Raw genomic sequence first — 26,706 nt, forward strand, 5'->3', positions numbered from 1 at the left:
GGAATAGAACTCATAAGAACAGTTTTAGCAAATGCAGGCAAAGCCAATTTAAAGTTTCCATTCAATGTTTTTTGTCCAGATAATATATAACCTGTTTCTCTAAGTTTTCTCAAAGGGACAGTGACATAACCTCTATTTTTTTTTTAAGATTTATTAACTTATTTCTGAGAGAGAGAGAGAGCGCGAGCGGGAGGGGCAGAGGGCGAGAGAGAATCTGAAGCAGACTCCCCGCTGAGTGGGGAGCCGGACGTGGGGCTCCACCTCAAGACCCTGAGATTGTGACCTCAGCTGAAACCAAGACTGTGTCCCCCAGGTGCCCCAGACCTAACCTCTTAATCATTTTTGTTTCTCTCTAACATTGAATAGGATGGCAGTCAAGCTTAACCAATTTCAGTGTGGGGTCTACAGATTTTCATATATTTAAAAAATTGAATTAATTCATGGAATTATAGAGCACAGGTCTGGATGTTTAGTAGAACATCTGCGAAGTGTTTAGTGGATTAGGCTATTGTAGAAGAGGATTAGAATTGTAGAAGATAATCAACCTCTAATCCATTTTGGAAGCGGTCTTAAAATTGTAGGTACTTTAAAATCAATAACAATACGATTCACAGTGACCCCAATTACAAAATGTCTTGCTCTTCTTGCCAAAATTAAAATCTTGTATATTTTAGGGTGCTCAAAAAGACTTTAACAAGGAATAACCTAGCAATGGTAACAGGTGTGATTCCAATTTTTAAATTGCTACTAATGCGATAATTTTTTAAAAGTTATTCTTCATACCTCACAAGGGCTCACGGTTGTTTACAAGAAAGTATAGTGGATTAGAAGGAAGAAGATTTGCGTCCCAGCTTTCATCCCATTACTTACGAGGCTTGTGACTTATGGCAAATCACTTAAAATCCCTGAGCTGCTGTTCCCTCATTTATACCCTACTTCCCTTAGCTCCACCACTAGGCTGGTACGCACGGAGCTGGCCTCCAACACGGCGCCCGGCACACGGCAGGCATGCAGTTAATGTTTGCTGGATGACCTAACAAGATTGGTTGAAAATGGAAATAAAAATATTGTCACGCGTACCTCAGAAGGGTTGCCATGAGGTTAAAATGATAAAGTGGTATAATATATGGGAAAATGGTTTGAGAACCATATAATGCTATAGGGACACATGGTGTGTTTCTTTTTAAAGACGGAGGAAGAAGTTCTTCATTTTTAAAATGTGGATATATTTTTGGTACCTAACTTAAAAGGAAATTAAGTGTGTTAATAACTGCAAGTTATTTCAAATCACTACTGCTTATAAATCTACAGTGCTTCTGAGAAAAATAGGTTGTATCTATCTAAAGCTTCAGAGGACCTCAATGATTGCTTAAGATTAATATGACTTTAGAGATAAAATATCTGTGATTGGGGCTCCTGGTGGCTCAGTTGGTTAAGTGACTGCCTTTGGCTCAGGTCATGATCCCAGGGTCCTGGGATCGAGCCCTGTGTTGGGCTCCCTGCTCAGCAGAGAGTCTGCTTCTCCCCCACCCCTAGCTCATGCTCTCTCTCTCCCCCTCTCTCTCGCTCAGTCTCTCTCTTTCAAATAAATAAGTAAATAAATAAAATCTTTAAAAGAAATCTGTGATTTTCAATAGCACAGGGAAACTCTTCAGATAAGTTCAGGTTAAAAAGTCACATGTGAATTCCCTGTAACACAGTCATACAATATAATAGTTTACCGTATTTTAAAGAGATTTATATGCACTAATGTTTAAGGTCTAAGATATACTGTTAGGTGAAAAATGCAAACTATACATTTATGTTTATATAAAGAAAAATGATCCCATATATTTTCTGATGTTCAAATATATATATATATGAATATCTTGAAAAAGGCCTGGAAGGTACATACCTAATTGTAACAGTGATTATCATTGAGGAGGGGAGTGGAACTGCCTAGGGGCAAGTAGAGACTTTAGCTTTATTGATATTGTCTGAAATGTTTTAATAGCAGGAATGTGAGAAAACAGACAAGAGCATATGACCAATTCATAGAATCTCTTGAGCCTTACTTGAATATTGAAGATGGAAGGGGTAACGATCTATTTAGTCTTACACAGATAAGGGTATATGTGTCAGTCCTTGCAAGGAGGGAGCACTAAAGCTTTCAGTGACACAACATTGAGGTGTTCTTTCACGGAGTAGGTGAAATAGTTTTCCTATAGAGCAAAAAGTCTCAATGGCTGACAGCACCGGTATCTAACATTAAATCTGATACTAAAAAAACCAAAACAGAACAACTAACCCACAATTAGAAAAATTAAGGGAAAATATATCTGTTAGTTATATTCGTGGTATCGGAAAGCTTGTAACTGGACATGATTCTCATTAGAGTTACAACATAGCTTCTAGATATTCTACCATTAAATAAACGAATTACATTTCATTTTTGATTAGTTTTATTATTTCAACATATTTGATTTGCCCAGTCCATTAGACAAAAAGACATGTTGAGTAAATACAACATAATTTCCATAACCTGAGGGGACCTGCGCATCATTACCTGATTGCTCGCAATGCTGACCGGCCGCTGAGTGGTGTCACGGCTCGAAGGCTCCCCTCGGTTGCAACAGTTCTCTCCCTGAGGTTTTCCTCATTGTTTGTTCATCCTCTCCTTCCTCCATAAGCTTCCTTTCTTGGGGTGACACATTCTCCATATACCTTCCATCGCTTGGTGTTCTTTGCAGGGAGTCTCTGTCTGAAAGTGGCCTCTGTGGCTGTGATGTGCTTTGTTCATGGAATTCGTCATCCATCAGTGGTTCTTCCATCACTCCAGGGCCACCCAGCCCATCGTCAGGCTTCACATACGGGGGCCGGTCCTCCTTACGCTCATACATAGACAGCCTCTTCTCGACCACCTCACGAATCAACACTGAAACATTGTTTGTGCAAAAATCACCGTGATTGTTCATAGCTGAGTAGTTACGTGCTGACTTGCAGATGAGCATAAAGCACTCACCGGGCCTCGGCCCTTCCCTGTGTTACTTTTATACAAAGTCAGCACGTTTAACTTCTGTGCCACGTAATGCATGGGATATGAATCATAGTCAATGCCTGTTAACAGAATATCATTTATAAAGTAATGACAGAAGATATTAACTCTGATCAAATTATACAAGAACCAAAGTATTATTGAGGGTAAAAATCTGTGCCTTTGTTAAAATAATTGAGATAATAAAACTTTAAAAACTAAAAGTATAAAATTTAACATCTTTCTTCTGTTTATTCTTTCTGGTGAAAAATTTCAGAGATGACTTTTTTAAAAAAAGGTTTTATTTTCAAAAAAGATTTTTTTTTAAGTAGTCTCTACACCCACCGTGGGGCTCAGACTTACAACCCCAAGATCAAGAGTTGCATGCTCTACCGAGCGAGCTGGCCAGGGGCCCCAGAGGTGATTTATTTATTTATTTTTTTGGGGGGGAGAGAGGGAGAGAGAGAGTGAGCAAGCGCACTTGTGAGTGTGAGGGCAGGGGCAGAGGGAGAGGGAGAAAGAATCTTAAGCAGGCTCTATGCCCAGCACAGAGCCTGATGCGGGCTCGATCTCAAGACCCCGAGATCATGACCTGAGCTGATATCAAGAGTCAGATGCTTCACCGACTGAGCCACCCAGGGGCCCCCAGAAGTAACCTTTAAATAAAATAAAAGAGCTTACTGTCAAGCACTGTTCTTCCCACCATACTGTATTCCATGGTTTTGTCGACTTCGTTCATTAGCCATGGAAGGAATCCTATCTCAATATCTGTAATTAAAAAAAAAAAAAGCTTATTTCGTTATAATGAAATTCAGTCATGATGATTTTTAGGAATCATTATAGGTGGAAGAATCTGTGCTTTCTCCCTAATTGTTGAAGACTCATCAACACTGTTTTCTTAATACAAAATGTCGAATAGACCCGTACAGCATTACTTTTGCCACATTTCCTATGTATGTTCTGGGCCATTTCCTTTCTATTGTGGTAAAAATAGTATTTTCAAAACTATGAGGTCTTCCTTAGAGTCCAGGCCTTTGGAGCTAATTGCTGCAATCTGATGTGGACGAAGAAGGTAGTGTAGGGGGTTGGGGAGTGGGGAGGACGGTGTGCATCTGGGAGCAGAACTTGAATCCAAATGTGATACAGGTCCGGGATTGAACCATGCTGCTAAAAAGAATGCCCCCATCTGAAGCCTGGGGCCTTGGAGAAGCTGAGCAAGAGTCCGGAGACAAGGATCAGAGAATAGCTGAGAAGAAGGCCATCTATAAATGGGTCAGAAACTAGGTGCTTCCATTAGTGATAAATTTGCTCAAACTAGAATGGAAATCTACTCTACTGTGTGAACCTTTAAAAAATACGTACAAAATACAATAAGTATTTTAACGTTTCAGAATAGCTCTTTCGGGGGGGGCTGGCATCTGTTACTTTTCAATGGGGTGACAAAAGAGTGTACTAGGATACTATACTCACTACTAGAAATAATTTTTTAAATCTGAGGCATGGATCTCATTTTTCAAGCTTCTAAATAATCTGTAACTGACTTTTTCAGCAATTCATGAGAGAAAAAAAGATTGCTGGCCTCTGTGACTAAGAGCAGAGGTCCAGCTAGACCCCAGGGGGTTGGCAGGGCAGTGTGGAAGGAGCACTGGATCTGAGGTCAGAGTCGGAGGCCTAAGAGCTTCCCTGACTGTTTGGGAGAAGGCATTTCACTTCCCTGAGCTTCAGTTTCTACTTCTGAAAAAATGGGAATTAATCTGCTCTATATACCCCCCTCCCCACCAGGGTTACTGGGAGGGTCAAATGCTATCGTGTGTGGAAAATACTACATAAATGGTAAAGTACAATATAAATGTAAACTAGTAGTTATGTGTAATCTGACCTCTATGTATGTGTACTGAATTGAATATGCATTCAGTGAAAATTAACATTACTAAACTCTGCTCCACAATACTATTAGCCATTTGAAATAGGACCTGTATTCAAAAGCAATGTGGATTTAAGTGCTTTTGAACCTGAGGAAGGAGGGTGAGGAATGGCAACTCTTACCCTTCATTTGGCTGGACTAGCTGAGGGGTGGGTCTTGGCAGGTGCTCACAGAGGGCTGACGGGTGTGAGTTCTGTAAAGGTAGAGACCAGGTCTCCTCATTTTTATCTCCCACACCTACTACAGTGGCTGGGATGATGGAAACACCTAATTAAATGAATACATGACTTTCATTGCTGCCCCCAAAGGGTTTTTGAGCAGAACAGGAAGTCAACTGAGAAAAAGTTAACAACTACTTACACGCATATTTTATACATATGTTCCATACATATTATGACATTTAGCTCCTAAATAATCCTCATTTCACCCATGAGGAAATTGAAGGTCATACAATAAATTGATGATGAAACTGGGACCCAAACTCGAGTTTTTGACATCAAGTCCGTATTTCTTCCTACTATCCAATGTTGCTTCTTAGTAAAGACAAACTGACATCCTAAAGTCACGATCTTTACAGTATACCTCTCATTAGTAATAGTATTTACTTAAAACAACTATAATTGAGACTTTAAAAATTTGTTTTAAAGATAGATTCCAATTCAACATAAACATGGGCATGGATTCCTTGGAAGCATTAAGAGGATCCTTGTAGCAGAGTGATCTAACAACACCTCAATGAACCAACCTCTTTCAATGGGATCGTAGAAGTAGCCACCATCCCTGAGACTGCCGAACACTGACGGCAGGAGGTCTGCCAGGTAGCGCTGCGCAAACACTCGGGCGGCCACTTTCTGCGAGGTCTCGTTGTGCTTGTAGACCACTTCCCACTGCTGTTGCTTACGCCGCTCCTGTGCACAGAAAACACCACCGTGCACAGTTAACTTAGCTGTGACGTCCTCCCCAAATGCCAGATCTAGTGAGTGGAAGAATCTGGACACATATTTGTATCAAAAAATGGACAGCAAGGAATCTACTAATGGTTCCCAGTTTTCATCAAGATTTTAATGGATTTCAACAGGTACTGAGCGTTGATTTCAAAAGAGATGGAGCTTAAGGTAAGATTCATCTCCTGATCCATCTTTAAGTAAAATCATTTGAAGATGTACAGGTTTGACTATATGGATGATATCAAAGAATATAATAGTTATATGTATTTGTAATTTATATTATCATAAATTATTATCAATATGAAAATTATAGTGAGTTATCTCATTTGTAAGCTTCTTTGAATTCATAGAGATCCGAAAATTATAAATTCTCTTTTGTTGTTGTTGCTTCTTGTAGACTATAGGATATCTATAAAGCTAATGAACCATCTCCCCTATGCCCATGTGGAAGTGGGAGCATTAAAAGAGTTTCTTATGAAGTCTATTTTCAGAGTTCAAGCAAATATAAGTCTAGATGATTTGTATTCATTATTTTCATAGTATATTTCCTAATAGTAAATAAACAAGTAAGTTTCCTTTGATAAAGATTTCCCTGATTATTTAAACAAAGCTAATTTTGCCTCTATTCATTTCACATTTGTAAACAGTCTTGCATTTACATAATCTCTACCATAAGCCCTATGCCCTTTTACACAATTAATTATTCATTTTGGAGGAAAATTAAAAGTCTATTTGATTAGGTATTGAGTAGAATATCCCAACAACTAAGCTATTCTGTACAGTAAACTAGACTCTTTGGGAAATTATTTTAACTCTTGTAGGTATTCAGGCACTCCTATATAATTTATCCATTCAGTGTCCAACATAGGGCAAAAATTATTGCCAGGCCCAGACAGACTCTTAAAGAATATTGAGCCTAGTGTTTCCTAACTGAAGCTTATCGGCATATTTTAAAAACTAGACTCTAAAACTTTTCTTACTAAAAGTTCTAAAAACCTATAATGTAAAATATTCTATAAAGAAGTTCTGGAGAATCTCTGGGGTACAGGGAAGGGCCTGGCCACTGAGAAAAAGATCCAGAATTCTATCCAGATCCTCTGCTTCTTCACGCCACCTATCCCCAATATACTCTATTTTTCCCATCCACTTTTCGGCCACTAATGTATGGCAAACCAATATATTTCCTTCGCTAGGAATCTTGATATTTAAGAGTGCCTTTCAGTTGGGACATATGTAATTTATTACATTTAGAAACTTTTGGAAACTCTAGGTACATTTATGTAAGCTGGTATTTAAAGAATGTGATTCTGTGCATGAAAGATCTGTGATCTACGGAAGAGGAGAAAACAGAGCAACGAACTCTTTTCTTTCGTATTTGCAAAGATCTTTAGCTCTATGACATACCACACGTGATTCAGAACATAATCTGTTAAATAGCCAAAGACTATCCAAGAAAGAAAGCTAGGATGCTATACTTTTTCTTCTCTGTGCCGTCTCTCTTGCTCTTCAAGTCGCTGAACTTCAGCTAGTTCAACATTGCGTAACTCTTCATACACACGCTGACTGGCCCGCAGGTTAGCCAACTCTTCTTCTTCCATTACTTCCAGAAGAGACTGCTCAATGGTCTTTCCCACCAGAACTTCTAACATTGGTTTTACTTCAAGATCAAAGTCAAAGAGCTTAAACACACAAGACAAAGCAACTTTAAAATTTTAATCATGAACCACATGCTCAAGGAAAGCAGTAACGACAGGGTTGTATTTGTTGAGCATCTACTGTGTGCCCGACACTGTGATGGTGCTGACTTATGGCTTCCGAAACTCAAAACGGCCCCACAGGGCACACAGAATAGCAGTCAAAAATTATAAAAAGACCTAGGTACTCATCAAAATGAACCCTGTTATTCAACAATTTTAAGACCAAACTCTGAAACCGAAAGGAAATATCCTTATATTTCTTAATTTTTGCTCTTTCTATTAGATTTTCACTGGTTTTCAGTAACAGTTTGAAGATTTTCACTAGTTTTCACTAACAGTTTGAAGAACTAAGAACTAAGAAACAAGAATAAGCTTGGCTGGAATCAACAGCTGCATTTTGGTGATTCCTCTCTAGGATTTAGAAGCAAATACAACCTTCTATGTAGTTTGTGAAGACTTATTTTATTTCCCAATTTCAATGGCAGTTCTTTCAAGTAAGTCTTAAATCTCACTTAAGTCATTATGCACATAAGCATTCCCTTCTCTTCAATTTCATAAACTGACCTATTTATGCATTCTACATTGATATGCAAATGTAATTATTTAAGGATTTTTTTTTCTAACATAGATTATCTTCATGAAAACTATATAATTTAAAAGCAACTAATAGTGGAACCTCTTATACCAGAGATACTATTTTTCTTTATTTGGTACAAATTTACCTTGTATCCATATATTAAGTATGCAGACACATAAATAGCAAGGTACAGATATTCTAAAAATATTCCTAATGATTTTTATTTCTGATCAGCGAAGAGGGGAAATCAGAACATTGTATTTCAGGATAAAACTATGTAGGTACATTTGGAAAGAAATCCAGTAAGAATCTTTCTGATTATGAAGTGGTTTGTAAGCTTTTAACTAAATCTAACTTTACCTCTTTATAAAGAAGATAGAGGGAAGTCTAAATAATGTACTATACCTCTCCTTCTAGTATTTGGGTGGCCACATCTTTGCCAGTTTTGGCAGGAATAAAGAGTGGTGTTGGTGGTCTGTCCAAAAACGCATCTGTTTGGCATTCCATATCAACTTCTATTATGTGGTCAGCAATTTCTTCAAGGTATATTTCTAAGAGAATACCATATACATTGAGTTTGAAATTTTGGTCTATTTCAAGCATAAATGTGTATTGAAACTTCAGGTCCTTCAAAACAGAATTAAATGGATCAGATCAGAAAAGAAGCGCTCAAGTGTGGGATTAAATTTACATATTGTACTAAGCAGTTTTATGTATTCGAAAGACCAGAGTCAGTCAGGCTAGGACATTTATGGAATGTTGGGAAAGCACTGAGCTTTGTACTTGAAAATGGAACTAAAGAGGAATATGAAGCCTAGATGTGTGTAAGATGCAAAGTATGATCGGGGTTGGAAAGTTAATAATCCATCTATATAATTGAGTCCTAAGATAGTAAATGTATAAAGATTTCAAAATTCCTGGATATTTTAAAAATTAGGTACCATGTCACTATGTTACTTGATGTTCTCTCTAGGTTATAGATTATAAACAGATACATGAAAACAAATTTCACCTTAGGAATAATTTATGTGAGGCAAGGGCAGTGTGGTGTCATGCAAAGAACATGAGAACTGGAGTCAGATGTTGAACATAGGTGTAACCTAGTCAAGTTACATCTTCTTAGAGCCTTAATTTCTTTATCTGTAAAACGGATCACAATTATTCATCACAAGGAGTCTTTAATAATAAAGGAGATACACAGGTAGAGGACTGGAATAGTCTCTGAGATATAGGAAAACCCAATACAAGGTGGCTGCTACTATATCACTTAATACTCTGATGGTATAAACAAACAGTAATATTCAGCTCTCGTAGAATTACAGCTACATTGGCTAATTACAGACTGATACACATTCTAGACTTGGCCTCAATGTAGGGGGGGAAAGGCGTGGAATGGTTCCCTTCCTTTTGTCCTAACTACCCAGCAATGACTGATAAAGCCACTCACCATCTTGGCAAGATGCAAGGTGAATCCTGAAAAGTTACGTCAGTCTAAGGAAAACACCAAGCGTTGTCTGATTATCAAGATTCTGACAACAACACAGTTTGACCCTAGAGGTCCAGGTAAGCCTCCCTAGCTTAGAACAGCCAGACCAGTAGGAAAGCCTGGCACTGGCTGAGCAGAGCCTATGTGGCCTTGCAGTATGTGTGCAGTGAAAGGAGGATAAAAGGAGAGAACAGAAGAGGCTATAGGGAGAGAGGTGCAGGACTCAGATCTGGATGAGTTCACGCCTCTCAAAAGATAAATAAATGTCAAAATAGAACTACATTGCTCTCTTCTACTGTAGGTCCAGCAGTGATTCATTTTGGGGTATAAAAGAAAAAGTGAGAAATAATCCCAGTTTGAGAAAAAAGTATGTGAAAAGGGCTAAGAGAGAATAATTTGGTCATAAAATTCTTTTTTAACCCCATCTCATACTTCCAGCTGTACCCAAAATAATAATAAAATATAGTGTATGGATTTAATGAATGCACTCTTCCTACCATGTGACTGGGGCAGTACTGCATAGCATAACAGATATGTAAGTAATATAAAAGCCAAATAAAAAATGAACTGACTTAGAAAACTGAGCAAACCCAGGAGCCACGATACCAGCAGCATGGTCACATACCTGTTTGCACATCCACATGCTTTCTGCCTTCCACAGGTTCGGGGGTTCGTGGTCTGAGCTGTTCTTGGGCTCGTTTTCTGGCAAGAGCCCTCCTCTTAGCCTGCTGCTGTCTCTGAACCTCTATAGGATCAGGTTGCCCAGGCTGCGTGACAGAAAAGCCTTCTAAAATTTAGAAGATAGTTCTCAAAGCATACAAAACCACCATTCCAGAAGTGATTCCTGGATAGCATAAGAGCATCTGTCATATAATGCTTCCTGATTATCAGTGACTTCATGATTAAAATTCTGATTGAACTTTGTCAGGTAATTATAAAGTTATCAGCTGTAGCATGTAAGTAACTTCAAAGTATGACTCTTGGCTGGAATCAACAGCTGCAGAATCCTATCTAAGAAATTGTTTTTCCTCATTCAAGCATTTTTACCATGAATTCCTTGGATGCCCAGTAACCAAGTTACAAGTTACAAGTTACTCAGTTACAATACATTTTAATGTGTAGTTAAGGAATTGAAAAGCCTAGGATTTAAAAAACATCTGAATTTCATTTAGACAAAATTCCTGAAAAAATATATTAGCTCACAAAGAAAATATTCTCCGTCCAAACAAAGACTGTCTCAGTGCACAAAACAATACCTGATTAAGGGTTAAAAAATATAATTATTTATAGTAGTTCTGCACTATTTGGAGGTCCTTGATTTCATATCTGTATCTCATTCTGTGGTCATTTCCTTTGGCTAACCTACCTTATCTCAAGGTAAATATGAAAAGAGAGGGGAAATATGAAATTACTTTGCATGAAAAAAAATTTAATATTTAAAATTAGAATTGTAAAAACATCTTAATTGAAATAACAATGTAGTAACATTAAAATTTATTAAAAATGTCCCATAATCCCATTTCCCTAATACAATGGCCATTGTCATTTAAATGCATAGATTTTCTGAAGCTGTGATATAATAGATTTATTTTATTTTTTTGAGAGAAAGAGAGCACATGAGTGGGGTGGGGAGGGGGAGAGGGAGAGAGAGAATCTCAAGCAGACTCCCTGCTGAGTGTGGAATCCCCACTGGATTCTATTTGCCAATATTTTGTTGAGGATTTTTGCATCGACATTCATGATAGCTATTGGTCTATAGTTTTGTTTTTAGTGTCTTTGTCTGATTTGGGTATCAGGGTGATACAGATTACCTGAATGTTCCTTCTTCTTTCATTTCCTGGAAGAGATTGTGTAAAATTGTTTAAATTGTATAAAATCAATGAGAATTTTTAAAAATGTTTGGTAGAATTTTCCAGTGAAACTACCTGGGCCTGGATATTTCTTTTTTAAAAGGTTTTAAGTTAGAAATTCAATTTCTTTCATAGTTATTAGACAATTCAGAATATCTATTTCATGTTAGGTGAATTTTGGTAGTTTATAGTTTGAAGAATTAGCCCATTTCATTTAGTTTGTTGAATTTATACATATGGATTTGTTTGTAGTAGTCTGTTATGATCCTTTTACTCTTTTAATAGATGCAGAATCTCTAGTTATATCCCTGATATTTGCTTATTCGTTTCTTCTCTTTTACTTCCTTTCCTTTTTTAAAAAAAGATTTTATTTATGAGAGAGAGCAAGTGCATGAGTGGTGGGGGGTACAGAGGGAGAGGGAGAAGCAGACTCCTCACTGAGCGGGGAGCCCAATGCGGGGCTTGATCCCCGGACCCTGAGATCATGACCTGAGCCAAAGACAGATGCTTAACTGACTGAACCACCCAGTCACCCCTTTTTTACTTCCTTTGTTAGTTTTGCTAGAGGTTTATCAATTTTATTGATCTTTTTGAAGATAAGTAATGGCCTTTAATCTTTTCATGATTGCACATCTATGGTTATATCCTCTGATAGTCATTCTGGTATTTGCTTTTTGTGTCTTTTTTTTTCTTTGATAGTCTTGCTAGAGGTTTATCAATTTTATTGATTTTATTCAGAGAACCAGCTTTTGGGTCCATTGACTTTCTCTACTGGTTTTGCATACTTTTTAAAAAAGATTTATTTGAGAGAGAGAGAGAGTGTGCATGCAAGTGTACATGCATGGGGGGAGGGGCCAGAGGGAGGGAATCTTCAAGCAGACCCCTCACTAAGTGCGGAGCTTGAAGTGGGGCTCAATCTCAGGACTCATGAGATGATGACCTCAGCCAAAACTAAGAGTCCCACACTTAACTGACTGAGCCACCCTGATTCCCCTACATTTGGGGGGGGGGAGGGAGAGTGTGTGCAAGTGGGGGTAGGAGGGTAGAGAGAAAGAACCTTAAGCAGGCTCCACACCCAGCACAGCACCTGACTTGGGGCTCCATCTCACAACCCTGAGATCATGACCTGAGCTGAAATCAAGAGTCCCATGCTTAGTCAACTGAGTCACTCAGGGGTCACTATTGTTTTTGTTTTCAATGGAAGTGATTTCTACTTTTATCTTTATTATTTTCTTCCTTCTGCTTGGTTTGGATTTATTTTTCTCATCTTTTCCCCATTTATTGAGGTACAGGCTTAGATTATTGATTTGAAGTCTTTGTAGCTTTTTTTCCATCCCAGCACTGTTTTGGCATGAAACACAAATTTTGATTTGTTGTATCTTCATTTAGTCCTAAATTGTCTTTCAAAATTCCCTTTAATACTTCCTGTATGGATTATTTGGAAGCATGCTGCTTAATTTTCAAGTGTTTGAAGATTTTCTTGTTATCATCTATTATTGATTTCTAGTTTGAAATTTTGAAAGAGACATTATTCCATTATGGTATGATTTCAAATATCTTAAATATATTGAGATTTGTAACCCAGGATATGTTCTATCTTGGTCAGTATTCCACAGGTGCCTCAAAACCATATGTATTCTGGGGTGCCTGGGTGGTACAGTCAGTTAACCATCTGACTCTTAGTTTTGGCTCAGGTTATGATCTCAGGATCATGAGATCAAGCTCACCATTGGGCTCCACGCTCAGCGAGGGGTCTGCTTGAGGTTGTCTTTCCCCTGAACCCCCCAGCCCCACTCGTGATCTCTAAAATAAATAAATAAATCTTAAAAAAAAAAAAAGCATATGTATTCTGTTGTCGTCAGGTGAAGTATTGTATATATATATAAATTACAACCTATTGGTTTGTGGTGTTAAGTAATTCTTCTACATTCTTGCTGATTTTCTGAGAGAAGGATGTCGAAGTCCCAAACTAAAACTGTGGATTTGTCTATTTCTCCTTTCAACTTTAGCTTCATGTACTTTGAAGCTCTGTTGTTTGGTGCATATACACTTAAGATTGCTATATCTTCTTGGTATATTGTGACCTTTTTACCATTATGTAATGTCCTTCTTTGTCCCTGATAATATTGTTTTTCTTAGGTCTGTTTCTTAGGTTTATCTGTTATTTATATAGTCACAACTACTTCTTAAAAATTAATGTTTAATTTGTATATCTTTTCCCATCCTTTTACTTTTGACCTACCTACATCACTATAATTGAAATGAGTTTCTTGTACACAGAATACAGCTGGGTCATGTTTTTTATCTACTCTTCCATTCCGTCTCTTAATTGGCTTATTTAGACCATTTACATTTTAAAGCAGCCATTGCCATTTTAGGGCTGTCTGCCATCTTACTTCTTGCTTTCTGTTTGTTCTGTTTTCTTTTTCTTTCCTTCCTGTGAATTAGTTGGAAGATTTTTTAGAATTCTTTTTTTATTTATCTAAATAGTATTAGAATACTTTTGACTATATCTCTTTGCATAGTTTTTATGTTGCTCCAGGTTTTACAATATACTACGTACCTGAACACAATCAACATTTCATATCAACACTTTACCCCTTCAACTGAAAGGCAGAAACTTTACTCCCATTTAGATACCCTTGTTTTCCTTACTTTTAAAATATAATCAAAATCTAATCATCTTAAATATTTTACCTACCTATATTAAGCACTACATCAGATGATGTTATAATTTTCCTTCAACAATCCAACATAATTTTTAAAACCCAGAAGACAGTTTATTGTATTTACCCCTATTTTCACCTATTCCATTGTTCTATCTTCCTTTCTGAAGTCCCAAACCTCCTTCTGTTATCATTTCCTTTCTACGTGGAGAGCTTCCTTTAGCTCTTCTTTAAAGGTAAGTCTGCTGGTGACAAATCCTCTAGGTTTCCTTCATCTGAGAACGACTTGATTTCCTCTTTATTCCTGAAGAATATTTTCACTGGATTAAAATTAGGGTTTGATAGTCCTTTTCTTTCAGGACTTGAAAAATACTGTGCCACTTTTTCTGGCCTCCATTGTTTCAAATAAGGAACCCACAGTTATTCAAATAATTGTGCCCCTTCTGGTAATGTGTCATGTGTCTATAGCTGCTTTCAAGATTTTTTTATTTTAGTTTTGAAATTTGATTTTGATGTGTCTTGGTGTGAATTTCTTTGGGTTTTTCCTGCTTGGGGTTTAACTGACTTTTCAGATCTGTAGGTTTTTGCCTTTGCCAAATTTGTGGGATTTTCAAACACCATTTCTTCAGATATTTTTTCAGTCCCTTGCCTTTTCTCCTCTTCGAGACTCAGATAACACGAATGTTAGACATTTTGTTATTGCCCCTCAGCTGTGAGACTTTTTTTTTTTTAATGGTCTGTTTTCTATCTGTCGTTCCAACTGGGTAATTTCCATTGATTTGGCTTTGAATTCACTGATTGTTACCTATGTCATTTCTGATGAGTCTGTCCTGTGACTTTTTAGATATTTTCCATTTGGTTAATTTTTAAAAAAATATATTTATTTATTTATTTATTTATTTGAGAGAGAAGTGATTGAGCAAGAGAGAAGGAGCAGGGGGAGGGGCAGAGGGAGAAGGAGAGGCAGACTCCCTGCCAAGCAGGGAGGCTGACGTGGGACTTGATCCCAGGACTCTGGGATCATGACCTGAGCTGAAGGCAGACACTTAACCAGTTGAGCCACCCAGGCACCCCCATTTAGCTCATTTGTATATCTTCTATGTCTTTGCTAATATTTTCTATTTTTTCATTTGTTTCAAGAATGTTCATAATTATTCACTTTTGATTGAAGCATTTTTCTTATGATTACTGCTTTAAATCCTTGTCAGGAATTCTTATATCTGAGTCATATTGGTGTTGTCATCTCTTGATTGATTTTTCTCATTCAAGTTGTGACTGCTCTGGTTCTTGGTACGATGAGTGATTTTTTTTTTTTTTATCCTGAAAATTTTGGGTGTTAGGATGTGAGATTCTGGATCTTAATCTTTTTTAGCAGGAAATCATCCCTTTTTGTTTTAGCATGCTGGCGTGGGTGGAGATGGAAGTTCAGCATCCTCCTAGGCCCCGCGTGAAAGCAGAGAATCAACTTATATCACCTTTTTGGTGCCTGGAGGGGGTAGTATTTCAGCTCCTTGCTGTGATCCACTGACACCAGTGTTGGGTATAGAGAAGTGGAGCTCTAACACTGCCTTATCTCACCTGTTTCTCTTTGTTGCTGCCAGATCGGAATGAATTCAATTTCCTCCTAGCTCTGTTGCCATCACCCCAGGGAAAGTAGGGTACCAACTTGTACCATCTCTTGCCATCTCACTGCCCCTGGGTGAGAGTGGAAGGTCAGCTTCCTGCTCTACCCTTGTTGATACCACCTCAGTGAGTGAATCAGAGCACCGATTAATACTGGGTTGTTGCTGCCATGTGGGGATGGAAGTCCAGTTCCCCAGCTCCATCTTGCTGACTCCACTGGGAGGGGAAGGACAGTTTTTCCTTTGGGGTTTGGCTGGAGGAGGGGTAGTAAAAAGGTTTCTGTTCTGCTAGGTTACCATTTTGCAGTCTTTTGGATAAAGGGAGCAGGCTTGTGCCTCTTGGTTGTTCCAGGTTGCTAGCTTCTCCAGTGCTCTGAATGGGATATAAGAAGACTTAGGGAACTCATCACTCTGTCTCTCAAATTCCGAGATCCCTAGCCAGTCGGCTTCCTTCTTTCCACTTTCAGGGTCTTCCTGTGTTTGCCCGAATACTGGCAAATTCCTGCTTGTCTGGAACTGGAAGTCTCAGTATAGGATTTTAGGTAAGTTGTTGAATAACTGACTAAAGAACTAAAAAAAAGTATATCGAATCATAACAATATTAATTAAAAAAACAAAAAAAGGGTGCTTCTCCTTTTTACTTTCATTCTAGGCGTGCCAGTGTTTATTGCTACTGCCACAAGATGCTGAATCACGTATCTATATCACATGTTTGAGCTGTTGTTTTCAAGTGTTGGTCCCTGAACTGGCTGTACCAGACTGCCTAAAGTTTACTAATGATGCACATTCCTGTGTCCAACCCTTGAAGGTTCTAATGCAGGAGATCCAGAGTATGGCTGAAACATACAATATTTTTAGTAAGTTTTCTCGATGGCTTTGCTGTACATGCTTCAGAATGTCTAATATTCCATGTATCACCACGTGGTGGTGGGCATGTATATATCATACAGTGTTTACAGATTAACTTAACCATATTTCATTTCTGTGCCACGAAATCATCACTCTTAATATCATGCCACATCCTAATCATCTCTGTATGCTAGGTACTCAGCACAGGATCTAAAACTCAATAAATATTTGTTGAGTGAATTAAAGACAAGAATTTTTGATGAAATAATGAAGATAGTATTATAGTACGAAATAATTTAAACAAACCTAAATATGTTATACCACTGCTACTCGAAGTGTTATCTGTGAAATCTTTGAACTGGTCTGTAAAAATTTAATTATAGAAATTGAGAGTAAAAGTTTGTAAGCTTTTAGAGCACTTTTACAAAGTTCTGTTAATCAGTAAAATATTGGGGCTTTCGTATTTTTTAATTATTGTTTTTAATTGTGGTAAAGTACACATAAAACTTACCATCTTAGCCATTTTTAAGTGTAGAATCCAGTGGCATTAAGTATATTCACGTTGTCGTACAACCATTACCACCATCCGTCTCTAGACTTTTCATTTTGCGAAACTGAACCTCTGTACCCATTAAACACTAACTCCCTATTGCCCCACCTCCCCTAGTCCCTGGCACCCACCATCAGCCTTGTATTTTGCATGTCTTTTTTTTTTTTTTAGATTTAATTTTTATAGTATTTTTATAACTGTTTTAGTCTGCCGCAAATTAGAAATTAAAACAAACAAACAAACTGGTCCTTTAGCACAATTAGTTTGAAAAGTCTGTGTTAGAATATTCACATTATACTTGCCAGTGGTCCTGTCTGTAGAGCGTAAGTATTGCCTCGGATCACCCTTCTGTCATACATTATGTTTCCGTAATGCATGGGTTCTTCAGCTCTGTAATATAGCAAATTCTAAGTAACTATTGTAATAGTGTTGGTCTATAAGGTTAACTCATTATTAATTGGATTTAGACTAAGATACAAATGTTATGAAAATAGATTTTTATTTTGGCACAGTCCGTGACAAATGACTGCCATTTATGGAATGCTTATTATATGCCAGACCCTTCACATAATATTTTATTTATTGCTCACAATAAGCTTCAAGTTGGGAACTATGATTCCCATCTGATGGAAAAGGAAGGAGATTCAGAAAGGAATGTGCCCTAGGTTACCTGGCTAGTAAGTGGCAGAGCTGGATTTAGAGCTGTAAATCTGTTAGACTGCTTGACAAATGTGAAAATGGACAGTTGGAAAGGGGCCTGCCTTAAGTACTGACAGTAGCTGGATTCAAGGATTGAAAGGATTCACAGCATCAGGCTTAACAAATAAAATAAGTCAAATTTCTCATTGTTTCTTTAACCTCAAAGATATATTGTTAAAATGATATTGTTTTAAATTTTAATAAAATTTTAATTTGGGGGATCAGAGTATCAGTAGTGAAAATCATACAGTTGATGTTTTCTTTCAAAGTTCTTTAAATAATATCCTATGTATGGCTAATGAAACCAAATATGGACTTACACCCATAACAGTACTCTACCAGAAATGATTTTGAGAGGGGTAGTAAGTTGTTTTTTTTTTTTTTTAAAGATTTTATTTATTTATTCGACAGAGATAGAGACAGCCAGCGAGAGAGGGAACACAAGCAGGGGGAGTGGGAGAGGAAGAAGCAGGCTCCTAGCCGAGGAGCCTGATGTGGGGCTCGATCCCACAAGGCCGGGATCACGCCTTGAGCTGAAGGCAGACGCTTAACCACTGAGCCACCCAGGCGCCCCGTAAGTTGTTTTTTTTTAATCATATATTAAAACCACTGTTGGATAACCTGACTTCATATTACGTAAAGACCAGGCATGTAACACTGCTCATCTTACTTGATCTCTGGGCAGTGTTCAGCTCAGCTGGGCACTCCTTCAATGAAGCGCTCTCTTTTCTAGCCGCTGTGATACCACCATAGTCTTCGGATTGTTCTTCTAGGACTTCTCTTTCTCAGCCTGTGTTTGCTGGCTCCTCTAGTACTGGAGGATTTCCTCAGGGCTAGGTCTTCTCTTGCCCTTCACTGAACCCATCCATTCTCAAGGCTTTACTCCCAACCCATATACCTAAAACTCCCAATTTTATTTTACCTTCAGCTCAGAACTCTCCTCTGAGCTCCAGGAATGCATACCCAACTGATAGGCTCAGTGACATCTCACTGAGATGTCTTGAAAGCAACCTCAAAATTTAACTAATTACCACTCTTCCACTCCACCTTGTTAATTCTTTAGTGTTCCCTATTTCATTAAATGGTACCCCTAAACACCCAATTGGCTTAATCTAGAAGCCTGGGAGTAATCCATGATTCTTCTCTCTTCCTCACTGCCTGTATCCAGCAAGTCTTAATGATTCTCTTCCCCAATCTTTCTCACATCTCCCCATTGCTCATTGCCACCACTCTTTTACCTGGACTACTGCAGAAGTACCCAGTGATCTTTTAAAATAGAAAAAAATCTAAAGGATGCTTACTTGATTAGAACCTCCTAGTGCTAATTAACATAAAAATGAGGAAAAATTTTGGTTTTGATTTCACACTATCAAAAGCCAAAAAGAAAGAAAAATCCAGAACACCGATTGCTGGTGAGGCTGTAGGGAAAAAAAGGGGGGAAGCTAATTGCAGATTAATATGTGTAGTATGATTCAATTTTGGAAATAAACCTCCTGTATCAGTGTACCTTGATACATGCTCAAGCACAGAGGTGTAAAAGAATAATGTAAGATTGTTGAGGGAAGTGGGAATAGAGGTGGGTGGGAGATAATGTGCCTTTTTCATCCTTATTTTGTATTTTTCATTTGCTTCAACAAGAATATATTAGTTTTATAAATTGAAAATCTCCACGAAGAATAACTTTAAACTGAAAAATCAAATGCACACACATATACACATACTCCTTCCAATGGCTCTAATTAAAAGATTGCTTCAGTATAAGCAAGGTCCTGCAACTTGCTTATCAACTACCATAAAAAAAAAATCATTCCTAATGAGCCACCATCGATTCTTATTTCATTTGTTGGTGTAATTTAATAGTAATGATTTATAAGCAACCACTTAAAGCCACCAGAAAGTGTTTTTGAAAGTGTTAAATTTCTATAAATTTAAATTTAAAATTTCCGGTGCGCCTGGGTAGCTCAGCCTGTTAAGCATCTCCCTTCCACTCAGGTCATGGTTCCAGGGTCCTGGGATCAAGCCCTACATCTGGGCTCCCTGCTCAGTGGGGCACCTACTTCTCCCTTTCCTCCCCGCTGGTGCTCTATCTCTGTTGCTATCTCTCTCTCTCAAATAAATACATAAAATCTTTAAAAAAATTTTTTTTTAATTTTCCATTTCAGTTTCTTTAAAGTGACAAGCATTTCTTATAAAAAAAAGTTTTTATTTGCCATAATAAGATAATTATGAATTTGGACTCAGTGTTTCAAAGAGTTACTTGGCTGATGTGTTCAATCATTAATTCAGCAATTTGTGTTGAGTGCTTCCTATATATGTCAGGCAAAATCTTAGGTGGACAAAAGACACAAAGGTTCCAGCTTCCATGGAGTCTGCATTCTTGGGAAGTTCTGCTGGTTCCAAAACTTGAGGCTTATAGAAAGAACAAGTTTTAGAAAGGCCCGTAAACACTATTATGGGTAATAATGAAGTGGATATTTGAATATTTGCAAATAAATACAATTTGGGCTCCAGCATGTAAGGATAACCTGATTTCTGACCAAAGACTGGTATGGAAAGAGTTTTACTTGGCTGTCATTCTGGACATGCTATCGTGTCTGACACCTTTTGTACCTGTTTCTCCATTTGCATAATGGAGTTATTAGACCAACTTCACAGTACTGTGGGCTAAGGAAGAAAATGTACATGAATGCCCCTAGGAAGGTGCATATAGTTGGCCAACAGTAGTTACCTGACTCAAACGTTGTGAAACCAGTGGGTTCCCTGTACGTTAATCGATCACGCCAGCAACTTATTATCACTAGAAGTTCACTAAGGGAGACTGCCCGTGCCCCTTCTTGCTTCATTCCTCCACGCCACGGGAGAGTTCTTTAGGGAAGAAATTTTATTTCGGCAGAGTGTGGAGAGGGGAAAGCAGCACAGGCAAGTTTGCCAGGGCGACGGGGCCCGCATCCCGCGGCCCCGGGACAGGGGCAGGTGGAGACCACACAGGGGCTGGTTGCTCACTCACGGCTGCATTATGCTGTCTCGGTAACGGCGGCGCTGGCAGGGTAGGGCCCGGGGCCGGCTGGTGTAGGTGTAGGTGCCCATGACCGGGGAGGTGCGGTCGGTGAGCCTGGAGGCCACGCCTGGAGCGGGGTCGCTTTGCTTTCGGTGGAGACTGGCTTTCAGGCAGGTGGGCGCTAAGTGGTCGTGGGAGCCGGAGACGTGTGCGTAGTGCCAAGGGCAGGGATTCCGCGACGCAAGTAGAGGCGGCAAGAAGGAAGGCGGGCGAGACGGGAGGTTGCCAGGACAAGAGGTGGGAGCTACACTCGGCTTGCTCCAGGGAACACTGAGCCAGCCGAAGGCGCCCACTTCGGTTGCCCAGCAACCCGGAGTTCCGCTTGGGGGTGGGACCTCCCGGCAGTTCCGGCTGGCGGTTTTAGCGGGAAGGCCGGCCCTCCGGGGAACTTCCGGCTTTTGACTCCGCCCATTGGCGCCTCCCCGGCCGGTGAGCGTAGGGTTTAGGAGCGCCCTGCCGACCGTGTCGGCCTTTGGTACTTCGGGGAACTGGGCAAGCACCGCGGCGGTCCTCGTTCCCACTTTGGAGTCTGGCTTTGCGGGGCTGGTGTCGGCGCCATTCTTCCAGGCCCACGTGCTCCCGTTCCTTAGGGGCGCCCTCGGCTGTTTCTGCTCCCGCCACTGCCGCCGCGCCGCTACTCTGGCTGCTCACCTGTGATTTCACGCACGTGGCATCCGGGCTCCCAGCTCTGTTACGCGCTAGGGCGCGGCGCGGGCTTCTTGGTGTTTCCCAGCCCCGCCACCTCTCCACCTTGGGGGGCGGGCTGCTTCTTCAGTCCGCGTTAGTGTCTGCATTTCCCGCCTGCCTTTTCTGCTTACCGCTCCCTTGCTAGCACCTCAGCGGATCCTCAGGAGCATGGAGCGACAGGGGCGTCCCGCAGACATCTAATTTTGGCAAAGGGGTGGGTGCTTTGAGTCTTTCAGTTAGGCCTCCTGTATCTGTCAGTCCCCAGACTCTGGAGAACAAAGCGTCATGGGGTGGGTCTGTGCTTAGAAGTGCAGATGCTCTGGTTTTAGTATTAGCAATGTTAGTATAGTTTGTGTAAGTGACTTGTATGTAACCCTGAACGATCAGTTCTTTGCACTTGCATTCCCTTCTTCAGCTAAGCCAAGTGCTGCCTGGATTTGAATCCAGGTTCTGCAGTGTACCAAGCCCACAGCCTCTGGCAAGTTAACGCTTTTGTGTTTCATTTCCCTGATCTGTAAAATAGGGGTAATAGAATTTATCTGTTAGGGTTTGTCATGAGGATTAGGAGCGTTAATAAGTATAAAATACTTAGCACTGTGTCTGGTAAATGATGAGCCATTATATTAAGATCTGGATAACTCCTGCACTTTGAAGATTAAGATCGAAAGCCAGTGTGTAGGTGTGATATAAATACTTCTAACATAAAGGTGTATAGTAAGTGCTAGAGGTAAAATTTTCACTGCATGAAAATTTTAGGTCTGATCACTTGATTTTGAAGTAATTTATGAAAGGGTTACAGGAGAAAGTGACAGTTTAATTGTGTTTGATGGGTGATAGTGTTTTGACTGATGAGAGTCTTGGGGATGTACATTCAGTGGCTTGATCAAAGGCTCAAAAGCCCAAGGTCCTTGGAGAACTCTAAGTGAGTAAAATATATATGTTAGATAATTATAAGAGCTAAGGATAAAATGCAGGCTGGGGGGTGTCAAGAGGTGGAGGGGGACCTAGAGTTTTAGATTGGTCAGGAAAGGCCTCACTGAGAAGTTGACGTTTGCGTAAAGATGTGAAGGAGATGGAGCAGCGAAACGAGACTAACATTCTGAGAAGCAGTCAGTGCAAAGTTCTAAGGCAGGTACGAACCGGGTGTGTTCAAGGTAAGAATGAGGAGGCTAGGGTGAGTGGAACAGAGGAGAGCATTAGGAGATGAAGTCAGAGGTAATGAATTCAGATGTTGTGCCTTGTAGGTCAGCGTAAAGACGAATTTTTACTCTGAGGTTAAAAACCCCAGAGGGTTTTGAATAGAAGCTGGACATTTATTTATTTATTTATTTAATTTTTAATTTGAGAGAGGGAGATAGAGAGCGAGAGAGCATGCACGAGCAGGGGGGAGGGCCAGAGGGAGAGGCAGACTCCCCACAAGCCTGGAGCCTGAAGACTTGGGGTTCCATCCCAGGACCCCGAGATCATGACCTGAGGGGAAGGCAGACACATAACCCAATGAGCCACCCAGGTGCCCTGACATAATTTAATGTTTTAAAAAAGCATTTCTATTCTAGTTGCTCGGTTGAGAATAGACTGGAGCAGGCAAAGCAGAAGCAGAGAGACCAAAATGAACCAGTAAGCCTGGCCCAGAAAGGGGTTTGGATCAGGGACCAGGCAATAGAGGGGTGAGATGTGGTCAGAGAGAGCCTCAATCTATTTTGAAGGTAGATACAGATGGATTCAAAATAGAGCACTAGAGAAGGAAAGGAGTTAAAGATCACTCTAAAGTTTTTGATTAGATGTTAAACATTGTGTAGAAAAATTGTGGAGAGGCTCTGGCTGATGTTCTCTCTTTCTGGAGGATTTAATTTTATTCTGGCTGGCAATTAGAGTAGGATCAGATGAACTTTAATCAAGGATTCAGGCTTTGGGAGGGCTGATTGCTTTCTGGTTTGCCCTGATCCCAGAGCATAAGCCTTTTGGAATCTCAGCAGAAAGCCTGGGGTGTTCAATAGGTATCCATCTTTGGGGACCTTGCACTCCAATTTTTGTATTCCCAAGTCTTCGAGGTTATTGAAAGGTCTGCTTACCTTTTTAGCCACTTTGCAGCATCTTGGTTTCTTGATTTCTAGTGTCCTTGCAACTTAGAATTCAACAAATGCCTTAAGGATAAAAGCCAAAGAAATTGTCAGGCTTATTTCTCTGTGATCGCCTTTGTCTGGGTCTTGTCCCTTCAAGTTCTGTCTGTAGTTCTCAACTATAATTTTTATCTGCCCTGATTAGAAAGACTCCTGACACCTCTGACCACTGCTTTCTTCTTGCCCCTAAATGTCGGGCTCCGAAACTCAGCAAATGCCCCACAAGAAAAGCAATGGAGAAGTTCTCTATCCCTATGTATTTTCTTTCTCCCTGGGATCCCAGTCCCTCATGTCCTCACTGGTTTGGTTATTCTCCAGTGCTTTCAAACGGCCTATGTGGGTTTTATTTTTGTTTTTAGTTTTAGTTTTGGCCTTTACAGTTATTCCTGTAAGAGGGTTGTCTGATTCAAGCTTACTGCTCAGTCTTAGCTAGAAGCTACACCAAGAATGGAGTTTCTGTTTACTGCTAGAGGGAACACTGAGAGGAGTAGGTTTTGGAGGGAGCCTTTTTTGGAGAGAGTTCAGTTTTAGGTACATTGAGCTTAAAAGGCATGTTAGTCATCCAAGTGGAGGTGTGGAGTAGACAGTTTGACATGGGAGTCTGGGGCTTCAGGGGATTGGTCTAGAGTAGAGATCTGGATTTTGGGGTTAATGGTATAAAGATGCTATTTAAAGCCATGAGACCTGGTGAGAATGCTAAGGAGTGTAGAGAGAAGACAGATGAGCCCTTGAACAGAGCGGCTGGAAAGATGAATAACAACCAACGAAGGCTCCTGGCAAAGAATGGCCAGAGAGACGGAAGCAATCGCAGGAAATCTGGTCACTGGGAATCAAGTGATGAAAGTGTTTCAAGGAGAAGGGAGTAAAGATGGCTAATGCGGTTCATGGGTCAAGCAAGCTGTAAACATTGGATCTAACAATGAGATCTACACTGGATCTGATGTAGAGATCATTGGCGATGGAATAAAGGGTGCCTGTATGGGAGTTAGGGAGGACAGTTCAGTTAGAGATGTAGAAGAGAAGGGGAGGAGGGAGATTTGTGACGCAGGGAGGTTTGCTACAAAGGAAAAGAAAGAAACACGCTGGTAGCCAGAGGCAAACTCAGCCAAGAGAAAGTTTTATATTTTTTGATGGGAGAGTTGACTATACATGGGTATGCTCTAGGAGTGAGTAGAGAGAGCAGAACGGATGTTATAGGGGAGAGAGCCAAGAATTGATGGAATGATGTAGGCAAGAAAGGGATGGGTTCTCGTGTACAGTTGGTGGGGCTGGCCTTCCTGGAAGCCTGCACGGTTTGTCCAGAGTAGTAGAAAAGGTAGATGTGACTGCCGATGCAGGTAGACAGATAATAATTTTCAAATTCCTTACTAATTAATGGGTGTTTCTGACACAGCAGGCATTATCCTAAGCACTTTACAGACATGGTTTCACTTAGTTCTTACAATGACCCTGTGTAGGTTCTTAGATCATGTCTACTTAACTTATAAGGGAACAGAAGCTTGAAGTTAGTCACTTACCAAAGTCATACAGCAAGTAAGTGACAAAACTGAGATATAAACCCTTATCTGCTCGAGTCTTAGAACCTGTGCACTGAAGTATCAGCTTATGCTCATTGTCTTCCCATCCCTAAACCTCTCTTGCTATGTTTCTCTCTCTCTCTCTCTCCTTCTTTTTCTCTCATTGTCCGTATCCCCAATTATCACCAAGTCCTGCCCATTTTACCTCCTAAATATTTCTTGATTCTGAGACCCCTTCTTTGCATCCCTACCTGCTATTCTTACCAGCTTTTGACCTGATCTAGACAGCCTGAGTTAGCTATTCTGTGCAACCACAGAATGGTCGAACTGAAATGCTACTCTGGTCATGCTAGGTCCCTCCTCAAACATTTCTGTAGCTTCTTTGCCCTGTGCATTCAAGCTCCTTACACGTGCTGTAAGCTCTTCACTACCTGGTACTGCCTATTTTTCCAGTCTCAGATCTTGCTAGTTTATCCTTGTGCTTTTTCCCCCCAGAGTAGCTGAACCTTGGCAGTCCCACTGTGCGGACTATTGTGTTTTCTGCCTCCATGATTTGTGATATCCCTTTATCCCTTCTTTTTCTTTTTTTAAAAGCTTTATTTATTTATTTAAGATTGAGACAGAGCACAGGAGAACAGGGGGGAGTGGCAAAGGGAGAGAGATCTAAAGCAGACTCCACAGTCTGGGTCTTATCCCTTCAAGTTCTGTCTGTAGTTCTCAACTATAATTTTTATCTGCACGTTTGCCTCCACAGCTAGGACACGAGTTTCTTGAGCATAGGAATTGAATCCTATTCATGTTTTTGGCCCTACCGCATGGCTTAGTGTCTGGCTCTAATAGTTTATCGAATGAATGAATGAATGAATGAATGAATGAATAGCACAGGTATACAGTTTATCCAAGAAAAGAAGGGGGAGCTTTTTTTCCTTTTGGAGTATGAAAAGGAGTGAATGGCTATAGTTTCTGAAATATTTCTTTTTTTAAAAGTTTTATTATTTTTTAGGTGATCTCTACACCCTGCGTGGAGCTCGAACCCTGAGATCAAGAGTCACACGTTCTTCTGACTGAGCCAGCCAGACGCCCCTGAAATATTTCTAAGCATAGGTAAGAGAAAGTAAGACAGAAAGTATGACACTTCTTATTCAGTAAACATCAAGCACCTTCCTTGCTCCGGGCACTTTAGTAAGAACTAGAAATAGATGTGGCTTTCATTCTCGTGAAGGGAGACAAGTAAGAGGCAAATGAATTGAAAAAGAAAGAAAACAATTTCATGGAATGATAAAAGCTGTGATGAAAACACAGCGGGTATTAGGATAGGGAGTGCTTAGCTGCTGCTTTAGATTAACTGCAGAAAAAGGCTGAGAAAGTAATAATTTGACGTGAGACCTGTATGCCATAGGAAGGAGTTGTGGGGGAGAGCAGTGCAGGCAGAGGGGAGTAGCTG

The 26,706-nt window shown here is 39.9% G+C and overlaps 1 protein-coding gene and 1 long non-coding RNA gene across 2 annotated transcripts in view; one reads left to right on the forward strand and one right to left on the reverse strand.

Annotated features, from left to right (window-relative positions):
- The window catches only part of LOC123797498 (uncharacterized), a 215,686-nt gene that overhangs the window by 60,864 nt on the left and 128,116 nt on the right, over positions 1-26,706 (forward strand). The window contains exon 2 of the long non-coding RNA XR_015726160.1: positions 26,266-26,366. This is a non-coding gene — a long non-coding RNA (uncharacterized LOC123797498). The remainder of the gene's footprint in view (positions 1-26,265; positions 26,367-26,706) is intronic.
- Positions 1,662-25,812, reverse strand: RSPH3 (radial spoke head 3). Its single transcript, XM_087865721.1, has 9 exons — positions 25,694-25,812; positions 20,888-21,577; positions 17,484-17,571; positions 10,270-10,411; positions 8,564-8,709; positions 7,360-7,563; positions 5,683-5,845; positions 3,695-3,781; positions 1,662-2,914 (listed from the first exon to the last, which is right to left on the reverse strand). The coding sequence occupies exons 1-9, from the start codon at positions 25,810-25,812 to the stop codon at positions 2,583-2,585; spliced, it is 1,971 nt and encodes a 656-aa protein (XP_087721847.1). The 3' UTR covers positions 1,662-2,582.

This window comes from Ursus americanus, chromosome 11, assembly GCF_024610735.1.
Source record: "Ursus americanus isolate L20-20 chromosome 11, mUrsAme1.1.p, whole genome shotgun sequence".
Classification (NCBI taxonomy): Eukaryota; Metazoa; Chordata; class Mammalia; order Carnivora; family Ursidae; genus Ursus; species Ursus americanus.

Excerpts from the sequence above, each read along its gene's own strand:
- RSPH3 (XM_087865721.1), bottom strand. The coding sequence starts at position 25,812 with ATGGAGGCAGAAAACACAATAGTCCGCACAGTGGGACTGCCAAGGTTC. Across the intron at positions 10,412-17,483 it reads CTCTACAGACAGGACCACTG|CCTGGGCAACCTGATCCTAT; the intron begins GCAAGTATAATG and ends TCTGTCACGCAG. Across the intron at positions 7,564-8,563 it reads CCCAAATACTAGAAGGAGAG|CTCTTTGACTTTGATCTTGA; the intron begins GTATAGTACATT and ends TGTGTGTTTAAG.